The sequence below is a fragment of the Paramisgurnus dabryanus genome, chromosome 5 (genome assembly GCF_030506205.2).
Source record: "Paramisgurnus dabryanus chromosome 5, PD_genome_1.1, whole genome shotgun sequence".
Taxonomy (NCBI): Eukaryota; Metazoa; Chordata; class Actinopteri; order Cypriniformes; family Cobitidae; genus Paramisgurnus; species Paramisgurnus dabryanus.
Window position 1 is genome coordinate 18,345,152 of NC_133341.1, and position 14,639 is coordinate 18,359,790.

Here is a 14,639-nt window from a genome sequence, read left to right on the forward strand (position 1 = left end):
ACAGAATGCAAACCAATCAACCAAAGCAATAAAATAAAACATAAACCTGTACTAACATATAAACATGACAGGCTATATAAAAAATTCCAGTGGTACTGACTTGCTAATACCAAAAATTGTCTACCTGTATTATAAAATATTACTGCTATTTCAAAGGACAGTTGGAATGTTATTCTAATAGTAAGAATTAATTGTAATTTAACTACATGAATTTGCTGAAAATAACTTACTTAAAAATATTATCATATTCTTTTTGTATACAATCTAAAAAATTGCTCATCATTTAATTGTATTTTAATTGCGTGGCAAACTTCCACGTAAAAATATTGCACTGAACCAATGTCATTTTCTAAAGATGACTTTATTAGATTGACCTAATGTAATTTTTTTTATTACAATCAAACACCACATCAGATGTATGTAATATAATTATGTGCCAAATTTCCACATTATTATATTAAACCAATGTAATTTTCTAAATATGATTATATTACATTGATCTAATGTATTTTTTTTAATCAAACACCATATATGCTAAATGTAATTTAATTGTGTGGCTAATTTCCATGTAAAATAATTACGTAACAATATATTTGTATCTTATCATGTTTGTTGGATGCAATTAAACTCTTTCTGCTGGATTAATCAATAATGACATTGAACCAATGCCAATGTCCTCAAACATAGCTTTATTACATTGACGTAATACAAATAAACAAAATAGAAAATATTTTTTTTGAGTGTACAATCTACAAATGAAGCAATGTCAGTGAATTGTGTTACCCCAAATTTATTTTAAATGACATGTTAACATATTGAACAATGTTTTAAGTAAAAACCTTATAATAATCTATTAGTAAAGGCAATCAAAAGCAAAGCATCTTTATGTCTCTCAAATGACATTATTATTTAACATTATGCATTGTAAATGAAATGCATTAACAAGTTAACAAGATATGCTAAAGGCTTGGCTATTTACATCTTTGCTATTTGAACTTTGGGCAGCAGTACCAATTGGTCCAACCGATCACTTTCTTAACTCACATCCAGGGTAAAGCCATATTTGGAGAAAGCCATATATAACTTCTGCATTGCTAGCAAAGTCAATACAGTATAAAGAGCAGAGGCAGACCTGGAGACATTTGCGTCCGGAAGCTAGTCGAGTTTGTGTGGTAAGATGAACTTTCATTTCTTTGAAAAAAACACTTAGGGAAACACTTGGAAACTACTAGATAAAAACTAGATGTAAAAAAAACCAGTATGGAGTGTTTCAAATCCACCAATAGTGCAATTTCACTATTTTTTAGTCATGTTGTTTGGGACTTAATGTTTTATTTCAAAGTCTTTGAATAGTTTAAAAATGGTACAGTATTTACATGTATGTGGCAGTGACCTTCCTATGTGTATTACAGTGTGAGGATCTTTGTCAGCATCTGAGGAAGTGTGAAAAGGTAAGATGATGATATTTAATAATGACACACAATAACCTACATTCTATACTCTTCAGACTAGGACAAATCATCAAAAGTATAAAAATGTATGATGACATTTAGGTTAGTTTTGACTTAATTTCTGGACAACATACAGTAGAATTATATGATTAGACCTAAAAAGATGTAATTTATATCCTGTTCATGTACCTCATGAATTTTTTTTTTATTTCAGCAGAAGGCCGCCATCATGAGTACGGACGCTGAGATGGCCGTTTATGGCAAGGCTGCCATTTACCTCCGTAAGCCTGAGAAGGAGAGAGTTGAGGCTCAGAACAAACCCTTTGATGCTAAGACTGCCTGCTATGTGGTTGATGACAAAGAGCTGTACGTCAAAGGAACAATCAAGAGTAAAGATGGTGGCAAAGTCACTGTCATTACCCTTGACACTAAGGAGGTAAAGTTTCCACATTTTCTGAAAAACCTAGATTCACATTCCGCTACCCACTATCTAATGTCCGCTCAATCACTTTTATAGGAGAAAGTTGTTAAGGAGGATGATGTCCACCCAATGAATCCTCCCAAGTATGACAAGATTGAGGACATGGCCATGATGACCCATCTCAATGAACCCTCTGTGCTTTATAACCTCAAAGAGCGTTATGCAGCATGGATGATCTATGTAAGTTAAGCAGAAGTGAAGCAGCATTCAAGTTCATTATGGCTGTGAGGCTGCAATCTGATCATTTCTGTGTTGCTTTCAGACCTACTCTGGACTTTTCTGTGCTACTGTGAACCCCTACAAGTGGCTCCCAGTGTACGATGCAGAAGTGGTGTCTGCCTACAGAGGCAAAAAGCGTATGGAGGCCCCTCCCCACATCTTCTCTGTCTCTGACAATGCCTATCAGTCCATGCTTACTGGTAAGATCAGAATCTTGAATCACAAGATGATTTTTTTGTTTTGTTTTAATAAAGCAATTATTTAAACAAAATGACCATTCAATTTACAGACAGAGAGAACCAGTCTGTCCTCATCACGTAAGTACTAAATCTACAGTTCACACAGAGTTCTTGAAAGAGTTTCGAACTATGAAGTAGATTTCAGAGAAATATGGATTTACCTAGCCTATGTTAGAAATAAATAGAATAAGAATATAAGAATATTAATGTTGGCTTATAAAATGTCCACTTCTTATGCTGTCTCTCTTATCATCTCTCATAAACCAGTGGAGAATCTGGTGCTGGAAAGACTGTGAACACCAAACGTGTCATTCAGTACTTTGCTACAGTTGCAGTGTGTGGTGACAAGAAGAAAGAGTCCAGCAAAATCCAGGTACTCTATATAATACTATAAATTGTACCTCATCAAAGAAACTTAAAACTACTTCCTATTTTTTTACATTTAATTTGTCTAATGCAAAATATTATCAAAGTGTTAATAACCATAATAACCTTTATCCACACAGGGATCTCTTGAGGACCAGATCATTGCTGCCAACCCTCTGCTTGAAGCTTATGGTAATGCCAAGACTGTGAGAAATGACAACTCCTCTCGTTTCGTAAGTTTTTATTTACATGAGTGACACCTGTTTGAATTTTATGAAGCTCAGTGTGATTGCACAACACTGACTCAAATGTTACTATGTTTCTTTGAACAGGGTAAATTCATCAGAATTCACTTTGGCACAAGTGGGAAACTTGCTAGTGCTGATATTGAGACATGTAGGTGGACTAAATCATACATCCTGCACACTTGTCTTTGTCTGTATCTCTTTAGATGTTTGTGATTTACTGTAAATACATCCTCTGAATAGATCTGCTGGAGAAGTCTAGAGTGACATTCCAGCTTTCAGATGAGAGAGGCTACCACATCTTCTACCAGATGATGACCAACCATAAGCCTGAGCTGGTTGGTAGGTGCACGTATTTCATTTAAAGCTTTAAAATGCCAGTGAATGTAGTAAACTTCTCTGTCATTAATGCAATCTGGTATGTTACAGAAATGACACTCATCACCACCAACCCCTACGACTTCCCCATGTGCAGTATGGGTCAGATCACAGTGGCAAGCATTGATGATAAAGAGGAGTTGGTTGCTACTGATGTGAGTCATTCTATTTTATTAATGGCACTGGTTTTACATAAATATGGCAGTTCCTAAAGGTCATCCCTTTCTGTAATTTTCAGACTGCCATTGACATTCTGGGCTTCAATGCTGAGGAGAAGATGGGCATCTATAAATTCACTGGAGCAGTGCTGCATCATGGTAACATGAAGTTCAAGCAGAAGCAGCGTGAGGAGCAGGCTGAGCCTGATGGCACAGAGGGTAAGACTAAGTAGCTTTAGTGTATGTCACAAATAGTATTTTCAAAAATAGTTGAAAAATACTTTGATTTAGTGTTCACAGCATCAAGTTATAATTATTTTTCTTCAATTTGAACAATTTCAGACGCTGACAAAGTTGCGTACCTTTTGGGCTTGAACTCTGCTGATATGCTCAAAGCTTTGTGCTACCCAAGAGTGAAGGTCGGAAATGAGTTTGTAACCAAAGGTCAGACTGTGCCACAGGTATGTAGGCCTTAAAATATGTCCAATTAATTATTTGCCTCAATATAATGTGCAGTATATATGTGTGCAGTACATGTGAAACACTCTGCGTATGATTGCAGTATTATAACCCAAGTACAGAAAGTTTTCATAAAATATTAACTTGTGTTCTGTTGCCAGGTCTACAACTCTGTTAGCGCCTTGGCCAAATCTATCTATGAGAGGATGTTCTTGTGGATGGTCGTACGTATCAACCAGATGTTGGACACAAAACAAGCCAGACAGTTCTTCATTGGTGTGCTGGATATTGCTGGCTTTGAGATCTTTGATGTAAGAATTCTTTATTTTTCTGTCTTCTCAAACTTCAATTGTTCATAATCAGTTTTGAGTAAATGTTAATATTTTTCTCCAGTTCAACAGCATGGAGCAGCTGTGCATCAACTTCACCAATGAGAAACTGCAACAGTTCTTCAACCACCACATGTTTGTGCTGGAACAAGAGGAGTACAAGAAGGAGGGCATTGTTTGGGAGTTCATTGACTTCGGCATGGACTTGGCTGCCTGCATTGAGCTCATTGAGAAGGTTCCTACTGGTTTCTAATCTCTTTATTTCTCTCTTTTTCCAAACACATAACTGTGATAGTAATACCTTTCATTCATTGTTAAATAGCCCATGGGTATCTTCTCCATCCTTGAAGAGGAGTGCATGTTCCCTAAGGCTTCAGACACCACCTTCAAGAACAAGCTGTATGATCAGCACCTTGGCAAGTGCAATGCTTTCCAGAAACCAAAGCCTGCCAAAGGCAAGGCTGAGGCTCACTTCTCCCTGGTTCACTATGCTGGCACTGTGGACTACAACGTTGCTGGCTGGTTGGACAAGAACAAGGATCCACTGAATGAGTCTGTTTTGCAGCTGTACCAGAAGTCTTCTGTCAAACTCTTGGCTACTCTCTACCCACCTGTTGTTGAGGGTAATATAAACATGTTGTGTTAATAGAACTATGTTTGTCAATGTAACAAAACTCTTATTCATGTTTTGGTTCCGGCCTTGCCATTACATTTAATGTCTTTCTCTTTAAATATTTAAAAAGAAACTGGTGGTGCCAAGAAGGGAGGCAAGAAGAAGGGTGGTTCTATGCAGACCGTGTCTTCTCAGTTCAGGGTACGTCATTATCTAAGATAATGAAAGTGAATAATGCAACAATTCTACAGCAATGATAAAAATTAGACTGAATCATCAAAATGAAAGTGATTAATAATTTTACAGGAGAATTTGGGCAAACTCATGACCAACTTAAGGAGCACCCATCCTCATTTTGTACGTTGCCTGATTCCCAATGAGTCCAAGACTCCAGGTGAAGACAAAAAGCACATAAAGATATTGAGACAACTGAAAAAACATGCAATGATGGTAAATATCTGAAATCTTAACTTATTCCATTTTACAGGTCTTATGGAGAACCACCTGGTCATCCATCAGCTGAGGTGTAACGGTGTACTGGAAGGTATCAGAATCTGCAGAAAGGGCTTCCCAAGCAGAATCCTATATGCTGACTTCAAACAGAGGTAAATGGGATTGCATAAAAATAGTGCGTTGTGTAAATTTATTCAGAGATCTAATGCAATTTCATACTTGTTTAACAGATACAAGGTCCTGAATGCCAGTGTTATCCCTGAGGGACAGTTTATGGACAACAAGAAGGCCTCTGAGAAACTCCTGGGATCCATCGATGTTGACCATGACCAGTATAGATTTGGACACACAAAGGTTCATATTTTGGTTGACAAGGATTCACAGATTCAGAAATCTTGATGTTTAGTTTGAACACATGCAATAGAAATTAATATTTGTATTATTGTTCATGAATGCAGGTGTTCTTCAAAGCTGGTCTTTTGGGTACTCTTGAGGAGATGCGTGATGAGAAACTGGCTGCTTTGGTCACAATGACTCAGGCTGCGTGCCGTGGTTTCCTCATGAGGAGAGAGTTTGTGACGATGATGGAGAGGAGGTGAGTAATGTTAGAAATGGTACAACATCCTTTGTGTTTTTTTTTAAATAATCCAGTTGTTATAAACCTGTATCTTCTTGTATTCGTGTAGCTCAGTTAGTAGTGTATTGTGTTGGCAATGAAAATGTCATTGGTTGATCGTCGGGAACACACATGTTGCTAAAAAAATATAACTTAAGTAAAAGTCTCCTGTAAAAGTGTCTGCCAAATGCATAAATGTATATATTATATATAGTTCAAAGTGCTAAAAATGGTCATTAAAATGTACACTACATTAAATATCTAATTGTCAATGGCAAATAATTATACTGTCATAATTACCCTTTAAACAGTTTACAACCATGTCTGGAAATTACATAGTTTAGTTCAGTTTAAGATTGAAAAATGACCTATACAAAAACAAATGCATATCTACTGAATATGACAGTATTCTCAACACAACATCTTACTAGATTTAAGAAGCAGCATCCCTTTTAAGTCTGTGACAAATATAAATGAAAAGTAAATTATGCACAGCACAAAGAATCATGTTGACATTCCATATTTTTTGTGTATAAAATTATTGTTTATCAGGGACTCCATTTACACCATTCAATACAACATTCGCTCATTCATGAATGTCAAACACTGGCCATGGATGAAGGTTTACTACAAGATTAAGCCTCTGCTGAAGAGTGCTGAGACTGAGAAGGAGCTTTCAAACATGAAAGAGGACTATACAAAATGCAAAGAAGCTTTGGCAAAGGCTGAGGCTAAAAAGAAGGAGCTTGAAGAGAAGATGGTTTCCCTGCTGCAAGAGAAAAATGATCTGCAGCTGCAAGTGGCCTCTGTGAGTATTCTTTACTGTAAATTCAGTAAATGGAATGCTTTGGATTCTGGTTCTAATTGTGTTTTTTTAGGAAACTGAGAATCTCTCAGATGCTGAGGAGAGATGTGAAGGTCTGATCAAGAGCAAAATCCAACTCGAAGCTAAACTCAAAGAGACAACTGAGAGACTGGAGGATGAGGAAGAAATCAATGCTGAACTGACAGCCAAGAAGAGGAAACTGGAGGATGAGTGTTCTGAGCTGAAGAAAGACATTGATGACCTGGAACTCACCTTGGCTAAAGTGGAAAAAGAGAAACATGCCACTGAGAATAAGGTTTGAGCAATAATTTAACATTAGATTTCATAAATTTTGTTTTATTCTGTCAATTTTTTTAAATTCTGAGCTCATTTATGAAAAATTCACAGGTGAAGAACCTGACTGAGGAAATGGCAACTCAGGATGAGAGCATTGGCAAGCTCACAAAGGAGAAGAAAGCCCTCCAAGAGGCACATCAGCAAACTCTGGATGACCTCCAGGCAGAAGAAGACAAAGTCAACACTCTGACCAAAGCCAAGACAAAGCTTGAGCAACAAGTTGATGATGTGAGTTCATTTTTCAAACTTTTTTTAACTAAATTGTTTCCATACATCTAATTTGAAAACATGGTCACTGTTGTCCAACAGCTTGAGGGTTCCCTGGAACAAGAGAAGAAACTCCGTATGGACCTTGAGAGAGCCAAGAGAAAGCTTGAAGGAGACCTGAAATTGGCCCAGGAGTCCATCATGGACCTGGAGAATGACAAGCAGCAATCTGATGAGAAGCTGAAGAAGTAATTGAAAATACATGATGTTATTAAAACTCTTGTTGTAATGTGACTTTTCATACATGGTTTTTCTTCCATATAACAGGAAAGACTTTGAAACTAGCCAGCTGCTCAGCAAAATCGAAGATGAACAATCTCTTGGGGCTCAACTTCAGAAGAAGATCAAGGAGCTTCAGGTATTTAGTTGGATGTTTTTAGCATTGTTTAATATGGAAATTCAAGATTGTTAAAGTGTGCTTGATTTCTTGTCACTTTAGGCTCGCATTGAAGAACTGGAGGAAGAGATTGAGGCTGAGCGTGCTGCTCGTGCAAAGGTTGAGAAGCAGAGAGCTGATCTCTCCAGAGAACTTGAGGAGATCAGTGAGAGGCTTGAGGAGGCTGGAGGAGCAACTGCTGCTCAGATTGAGATGAACAAGAAGCGTGAAGCTGAATTCCAGAAGCTGCGTCGTGATCTTGAAGAATCCACCCTTCAGCATGAAGCTACCGCTGCTGCTCTCCGCAAGAAACAAGCAGACAGTGTGGCCGAGCTGGGAGAGCAAATCGACAACCTCCAGCGTGTCAAGCAGAAGCTTGAGAAAGAGAAAAGTGAATACAAAATGGAGATTGATGATCTTTCCAGCAACATGGAGGCTATTGCCAAAGCAAAGGTTGAAATTGTTATTTCTAGAAGAATAAATGTGAATATGATTAGGATTATCAAAGATTTAATGACTTTGTTTTTCTAGGCAAATCTTGAAAAGACGAGCCGCACACTGGAGGACCAACTTAGTGAAATTAAGTCTAAGAATGATGAGAACCTTCGCCAGCTGAATGACCTCAGTACTCAAAGAGCAAGACTTCAAACCGAAAATGGTAACAAACAACAAAGTTTAAAAAATGTTGCACATAACAGTCCTGTTTAATTAACTATTTAGATTAGACTGTTAAATGAAATATGGTAATTTATAAATTTTGCTACACACTTGCTTTATAGAGCTTGTTTCAAAAACAGTTCAGTATATATAGCACTAATCCACTACATGTGAATCTAAATCTTACAAGGTGAGTTTGGCCGTCAGCTTGAGGAGAAGGAGGCTCTTGTTTCTCAGCTCACCAGAGGCAAACAAGCTTTCACTCAGCAAATTGAGGAGCTTAAGAGGCAGATTGAAGAGGAAGTTAAGGTAAAACAAAACAATCATTGGGATTGCACACTTGCCAGTTATTGCAGGGCAAAGGTAACAACATCGGATTTCATCTTCTAGGCTAAGAACGCTCTGGCCCATGCAGTGCAGTCAGCTCGCCATGACTGTGACCTCCTCCGTGAGCAGTTTGAGGAAGAGCAGGAGGCAAAGGCTGAGCTCCAGAGGGGAATGTCTAAAGCCAACAGTGAGGTTGCTCAATGGAGAACCAAATATGAAACTGATGCCATCCAGCGCACAGAAGAACTTGAAGAGGCCAAGTACGAATATGAACAAAACCTGATAAAATATCTGTTAATAAAATTGCTTGCTTGTTCTGACTACTGGTTATGAAATGCATTACAGGAAGAAGCTGACTCAGCGCCTGCAGGAGGCAGAGGAACAGATTGAGGCAGTGAACTCCAAATGTGCCTCTCTGGAAAAGACCAAGCAGAGACTTCAGGGTGAGGTGGAGGACCTCATGATTGATGTGGAGAGAGCCAATGGTTTGGCTGCCAACCTTGATAAGAAACAGAGGAACTTTGACAAGGTAAGCAATTCTGAGTCCTTGTGTGATACACAGTTGTTGTCTAACACTTGAATAAAAACTCAATTCAGCATTCTACAATTAATAACATTTCCTTGACCCTGAAATTTCTTCACCCAAGGTTCTGTCAGAGTGGAAGCAGAAATATGAAGAAGGTCAGGCAGAGCTGGAGGGTGCACAGAAAGAAGCTCGCTCACTCAGCACTGAACTGTTCAAGTTGAAGAACTCTTATGAGGAGACTCTGGATCATCTGGAGACACTCAAGAGAGAAAACAAGAATCTCCAGCGTAAGAAATAAAATGTTGAATGAATATAGGCATCTGAATATATTCAAATTTACAAAAATATAAAATCAACATTAGTAAATCACAGAATGTGTATTGTTTACTATAAACTAAAAGTATTTCCTATCTCGCATGTAGAGGAGATCTCAGATCTGACAGAGCAGTTGGGTGAGACTGGTAAGAGCATTCATGAGCTTGAAAAGGCCAAGAAAACAGTAGAGACTGAGAAGGCTGAGATTCAGACCGCTCTGGAGGAGGCTGAAGTGAGTATCTGGAGATTAGACTAATTCAATTTCTTATCAGAACATTATTAATGAACATTGAAATTCTAAAATATTCTGTCACAAAAAATTTAAAAGGGCACCCTGGAGCATGAAGAGTCCAAGATTCTTCGTGTCCAGCTTGAGCTTAACCAGTTGAAGAGTGAGGTTGACAGGAAGCTTGCAGAGAAGGATGAGGAGGTCGAGCAGATCAAGAGAAACAGCCAGAAAGTCATTGAATCCATGCAGAGCACACTTGACTCTGAGGTCAGGAGCAGAAACGATTCTCTGAGAATCAAGAAGAAGATGGAAGGAGACCTTAATGAGATGGAGATTCAGCTGAGCCATGCCAATCGCCAGGCTGCTGAGGCCCAGAAACAGCTGAGGAATGTTCAGGGACAACTCAAGGTATGTGACCATCGCTTTGCGTGTATTACTCTAAGTACATACTTTTCGATGCCTGAATGTTGATTTACTGTATAATCTAAAGTAAGTGTGTTATGTAAAGGTTTTAGCACAAAAGCATATTTTAAAAGTATTGTTATGTTCAGGATGCCCAACTGCACCTTGATGAGGCCGTGAGAGGACAGGAAGACATGAAAGAGCAGGTGGCCATGGTGGAGCGCAGAAATACTCTGATGCAATCAGAGATTGAGGAACTGAGAGCTGCTTTGGAGCAGACAGAGAGAGGTCGCAAAGTGGCTGAACAAGAGCTGGTGGATGCCAGTGAGCGTGTTGGGCTGTTGCACTCCCAGGTAATCTTTAAGCAAATTTTTTCCCAAATGCTACAGATTTTATATGTTTGTTTTAATCTAACCCTCATTTATTTTAGAACACAAGTCTCCTGAACACCAAGAAGAAGCTTGAAGCTGACCTTGTTCAGATCCAGGGTGAAGTTGATGACACTGTGCAGGAAGCAAGAAATGCAGAGGAAAAGGCCAAGAAGGCCATCACTGATGTGAGCAATAGTAACTCCTAAATGTTTCACACTCACAAATATTTTTTGCATACTTTCATACATTTTATTTTAATATATATTTGTACTTATGTAAAAGGCTGCAATGATGGCAGAAGAGCTCAAGAAGGAGCAGGACACCAGTGCTCACCTGGAGAGGATGAAGAAGAACCTAGAGGTCACAGTTAAGGATCTGCAGCACCGTCTGGATGAGGCTGAGAATCTGGCCATGAAGGGAGGAAAGAAACAACTCCAGAAACTGGAGAGCAGAGTGAGTTTTCTTTCCATTTCAATTTTCATAGTAATGATACAGGCGTTGTGAAGTGTATGTCATAGTATAATAATGCATATTATGTTGTTGATTAACAAAGATGTTTTCTTTGCATAACATAAATCTAATAATATCTCTTACTTAGGTCCGTGAGCTTGAAGCTGAAGTTGAGGCAGAACAGAGACGTGGAGTTGATGCTGTTAAAGGTGTCCGCAAATATGAGAGGAGAGTGAAGGAGCTCACCTACCAGGTAAAGAATCTGGAAAAACAATAATTTTAAATAATTTGGCTATATTTTAGTCTAACGTGTTCGTATTTCCTGCAGACTGAGGAGGATAAGAAGAACCTCAACAGACTGCAGGATCTTGTTGACAAGCTTCAGCTGAAGGTCAAGGCTTACAAGAGACAGGCTGAAGAAGCTGTAAGTATCTGATTTGAGAATTATAAAGAACCCACAAACATTTGAGATCTCTAGTACCCTTTTTAACTGTTCTTAACTTTGCAGGACGAGCAAGCCAACACTCACCTGTCCAAGTTGAGGAAGGTGCAGCATGAGCTGGAGGAGGCAGAGGAGCGTGCTGACATTGCTGAGTCTCAAGTAAACAAACTCAGAGCCAAGAGCCGCGATGCTGGAAAGGTAACTTTTAATAACTGATAAATGTCAATTTAAATTGTCTTTAATTATGATAGCCAGCACAAATCAAAGACTGACATTATCTCTTTGTTTTTCAAGGGCAAAGAGGCCGCTGAATAGAGAACACAGCAGAAGCTTGACTTATAATTTACAATGGTTATTCTGAAAACATAATAAACATTTTGTAATCATCAACTTGTCTATACCTTAATAAATTTTTTCACCATATGCAAATGGTTTATTTTACATTTTATCCAAATTGTGGACATGCATAAAATATTACTGCAGCTCTAAAGGTTTCTGTTAGAAAATACCTCAATCATTTAACAAAAAATATCAATTATAGTGTTTGGGTGGTTTAAAACTTGCAACAAAGCACCGACACACTGCAAATGATCACATCAATTACCAAAATCACAAAGATAGGAAAAAACAATGCAGAATTTTTACGCATTACAACAGGCCACTAGAAGTCTTAGCTTGACTTAAGCATTCAATCTGTGGCTTTGTAAGCAAGTTAAGAAGAAATAACATTAAATGTCTTTCAATTAACTTCATTAATATGGTTTTAAAACAAGATATTAAAGTTTGTAGACAAACCTTGTCAACTTGTTTTGCAATGAGAAAGTTAAAAGTTTAACATAGTCTGTAAGTACTGAATGTACACTTCATTTTAAAATAATAGTAAACTCATTAAAACTCATTAAAACAGGCCAATGTTAGGTCTTGACGTCAGATCAACATTGGATCCTGATTTCAAATCAAAGTTGGATTTTTACGTCAGATCATCATTGCATTGTAACATCAGATCAATGTTGGATTTAGACATCAGATCAATGTTAGATTTTGACATCAGATCAACATTCGATTCTGAAGTCAAATCAACGTTAGATTTTACGTCTGATCAATGTTTGGTCTTGACGTCAAATCAATGTTAGGTCTTGACGTCAGAACCACATGGGTCTTGACATCAGAACATCAATGTGTCTTGTTGTCAGATCAACATTGGCCTGATGTCATGAATCAACAGTTGCCTAATGTCAAAATTCAACATTGATCTGACTTTAAGGCCCAATACTGGGCAGACTTCAAGGCAAATTTGGACTTTTTAAGACCTGAAGAAACCCTGTAGGTTGTAAGCTTATATTTTATTATGAATGTCTAGAGCAGGGATGGGCAACTTCGGTCCTGGAGGGCCGGTGTCCTGCAGAGTTTAGCTCCAACTTGCCTCAGCACACCTGCCTAAAGGTTTCTAGTATGCCTAGTAAGACCTTAATTGGCTGCTTCAGGTGTGTATAATTATGGTTGGAGCTAAACTCTGCAGGACACCGGCCCTCCAGGACCGAAGTTGCCCATCCCTGGTCTAGAGACATATTCCAGACTTATTTTGACATCAGATCAATGTTGGATATTGACGCAGGCCCGGCACCACGAGGGGGCAAAAGGGGGCATTGCCCCCTCAGATCTGATTTGTGCACCCTCTGTTTTATTTTTGTATTCATGGTTACAAATAAAAAGTTCATCCTTTTGAGTTAAATAATAATTTAACCTTATCCCCATATGGGATTTAGAATGTTCATTTAGAATGACATTACTGCCAGATTCAAACGTCTTTCGTGTTGGTCGACGCTGAGTCGGACGAGCTCAGTCAGCGCTGTCATATATCAACACTATGCAGTGTTTCAAACCTCATAATGTTTCTTTTAGATTTCAGACATTTAAATACACATAAGCACTGGTAAAACAATAGCCTATAGTTTGTAAAATACACCCTGATGTCTGTGGAAGCAGCAATAAAAATCTATTACAATAAGATAATAATTTGCAAATAATAAATAAAAGTTATTTTCAAATAATAATAATTTGCTGACGTGTGTTATTCATATCAGATAAACACAGTGGAAGCAACTATAAAGTTTACTCTATTGTTATAAAGGTTATAATGATACCTGTTTGAAAGACGAGGATGCGCACCTGTCAATCAGCTATTACATAACAGAGCGAGGCCAGAGACGAACGTGCTCTTAAACAGGAATTAATATATGGAATAATTTGTGCATCTTTGAATAACTTTAAGAATACATTTCCTTTAAATGTCATTTTTGTCATATAAAGTTTTAAGAGATAATAATGTTTTATCCACTTTTATTGCTTATTTAAACTTGCGCTTAACAGCGTGTTTGGTGCATTTAGCCTATCTCAGAGTTTATTTCAGTAATACTGTATTGCTGTTTTTCTGGTAATAATAATCCAATTTACATGTCAATCCTGCTTCCTTCTCTGTTTATTAATTTCATTATGTTGTTATGTTAAGTTATAGCCTATGTGGATATTTATTTCCATATGAGATGTCCATTGCTTTATATAAATTCTCTCGTCTATTATTCAAATCATATGCGGAATAATGTGTGCATCTTTGAATAACTGTAAGAATACAGTTCCTTTGAACATAGTTTTTTTTTTCAAAGTTTTGAGAAATAATGTAGTAAGGATATTTATTGCAGAGGTTTATTGCAGTTGAATACTCTCGTCTATAATATGCGAAATCACATAGGACATAGGATATATATGTTACGCAGAGGTGTTTATTCACAAAATGTATAGGAGACAGACACTCAATGTATAAGTAGATAGAAATGGAGAAAACACTAGAAGTCCTTTGGTATGTAGAAGAGATAACACTCAGTGTCCGTGTGAAAAGATGAGATGGGGAGAAAACACTAGAGAGGCGGGCCACAGCGGTATCCTCTCGGGAGATAACGTTGGTGGGAAAAACAGCGAGGCTGTAGGACATCCACAATCTCCGAAGTCACTGAGATGGAATCCTGGCAGGGCACAGAGAGAGAAAGATAAATACAGACAATGCCTTCAGCTGGTGGAGATGCTGTGCAGCGCTCTAATGCAGGACAGCGC

General features: G+C 37.9%; 1 protein-coding gene across 1 annotated transcript; it reads left to right on the plus strand.

The window, feature by feature from the left end:
* The first annotated feature begins 1,107 nt into the window (after positions 1 to 1,107).
* LOC135748722 (myosin heavy chain, fast skeletal muscle-like) lies at positions 1,108 to 11,917 on the plus strand. Its single transcript, XM_065266992.2, has 41 exons — positions 1,108 to 1,172; positions 1,413 to 1,451; positions 1,669 to 1,887; positions 1,969 to 2,112; positions 2,195 to 2,351; positions 2,441 to 2,468; positions 2,658 to 2,763; positions 2,897 to 2,989; positions 3,089 to 3,152; positions 3,245 to 3,343; positions 3,431 to 3,534; positions 3,618 to 3,756; positions 3,880 to 3,998; positions 4,158 to 4,307; positions 4,390 to 4,560; positions 4,648 to 4,948; positions 5,069 to 5,139; positions 5,245 to 5,332; positions 5,426 to 5,543; positions 5,622 to 5,745; positions 5,850 to 5,986; positions 6,560 to 6,815; positions 6,886 to 7,128; positions 7,221 to 7,397; positions 7,479 to 7,624; positions 7,704 to 7,794; positions 7,876 to 8,265; positions 8,344 to 8,470; positions 8,660 to 8,778; positions 8,860 to 9,056; positions 9,142 to 9,325; positions 9,444 to 9,609; positions 9,745 to 9,869; positions 9,966 to 10,274; positions 10,418 to 10,621; positions 10,699 to 10,824; positions 10,922 to 11,092; positions 11,238 to 11,342; positions 11,418 to 11,513; positions 11,598 to 11,729; positions 11,826 to 11,917. The coding sequence occupies exons 3-41, from the start codon at positions 1,681 to 1,683 to the stop codon at positions 11,844 to 11,846; spliced, it is 5,805 nt and encodes a 1,934-aa protein (XP_065123064.1). The 5' UTR covers positions 1,108 to 1,172; positions 1,413 to 1,451; positions 1,669 to 1,680; the 3' UTR covers positions 11,847 to 11,917.
* The last annotated feature ends 2,722 nt before the right edge of the window (positions 11,918 to 14,639 follow it).

What these genes read in the sequence shown, in the direction of transcription:
- LOC135748722 (XM_065266992.2), top strand. Translation starts at nt 1,681, where the DNA reads ATGAGTACGGACGCTGAGATGGCCGTTTATGGCAAGGCTGCCATTTAC. An exon ending in TAGTGCTGATATTGAGACAT is followed by an intron (nt 3,153 to 3,244) that starts GTAGGTGGACTA and finishes TCCTCTGAATAG; the next exon opens with ATCTGCTGGAGAAGTCTAGA. An exon ending in AGGAGTTGGTTGCTACTGAT is followed by an intron (nt 3,535 to 3,617) that starts GTGAGTCATTCT and finishes TGTAATTTTCAG; the next exon opens with ACTGCCATTGACATTCTGGG.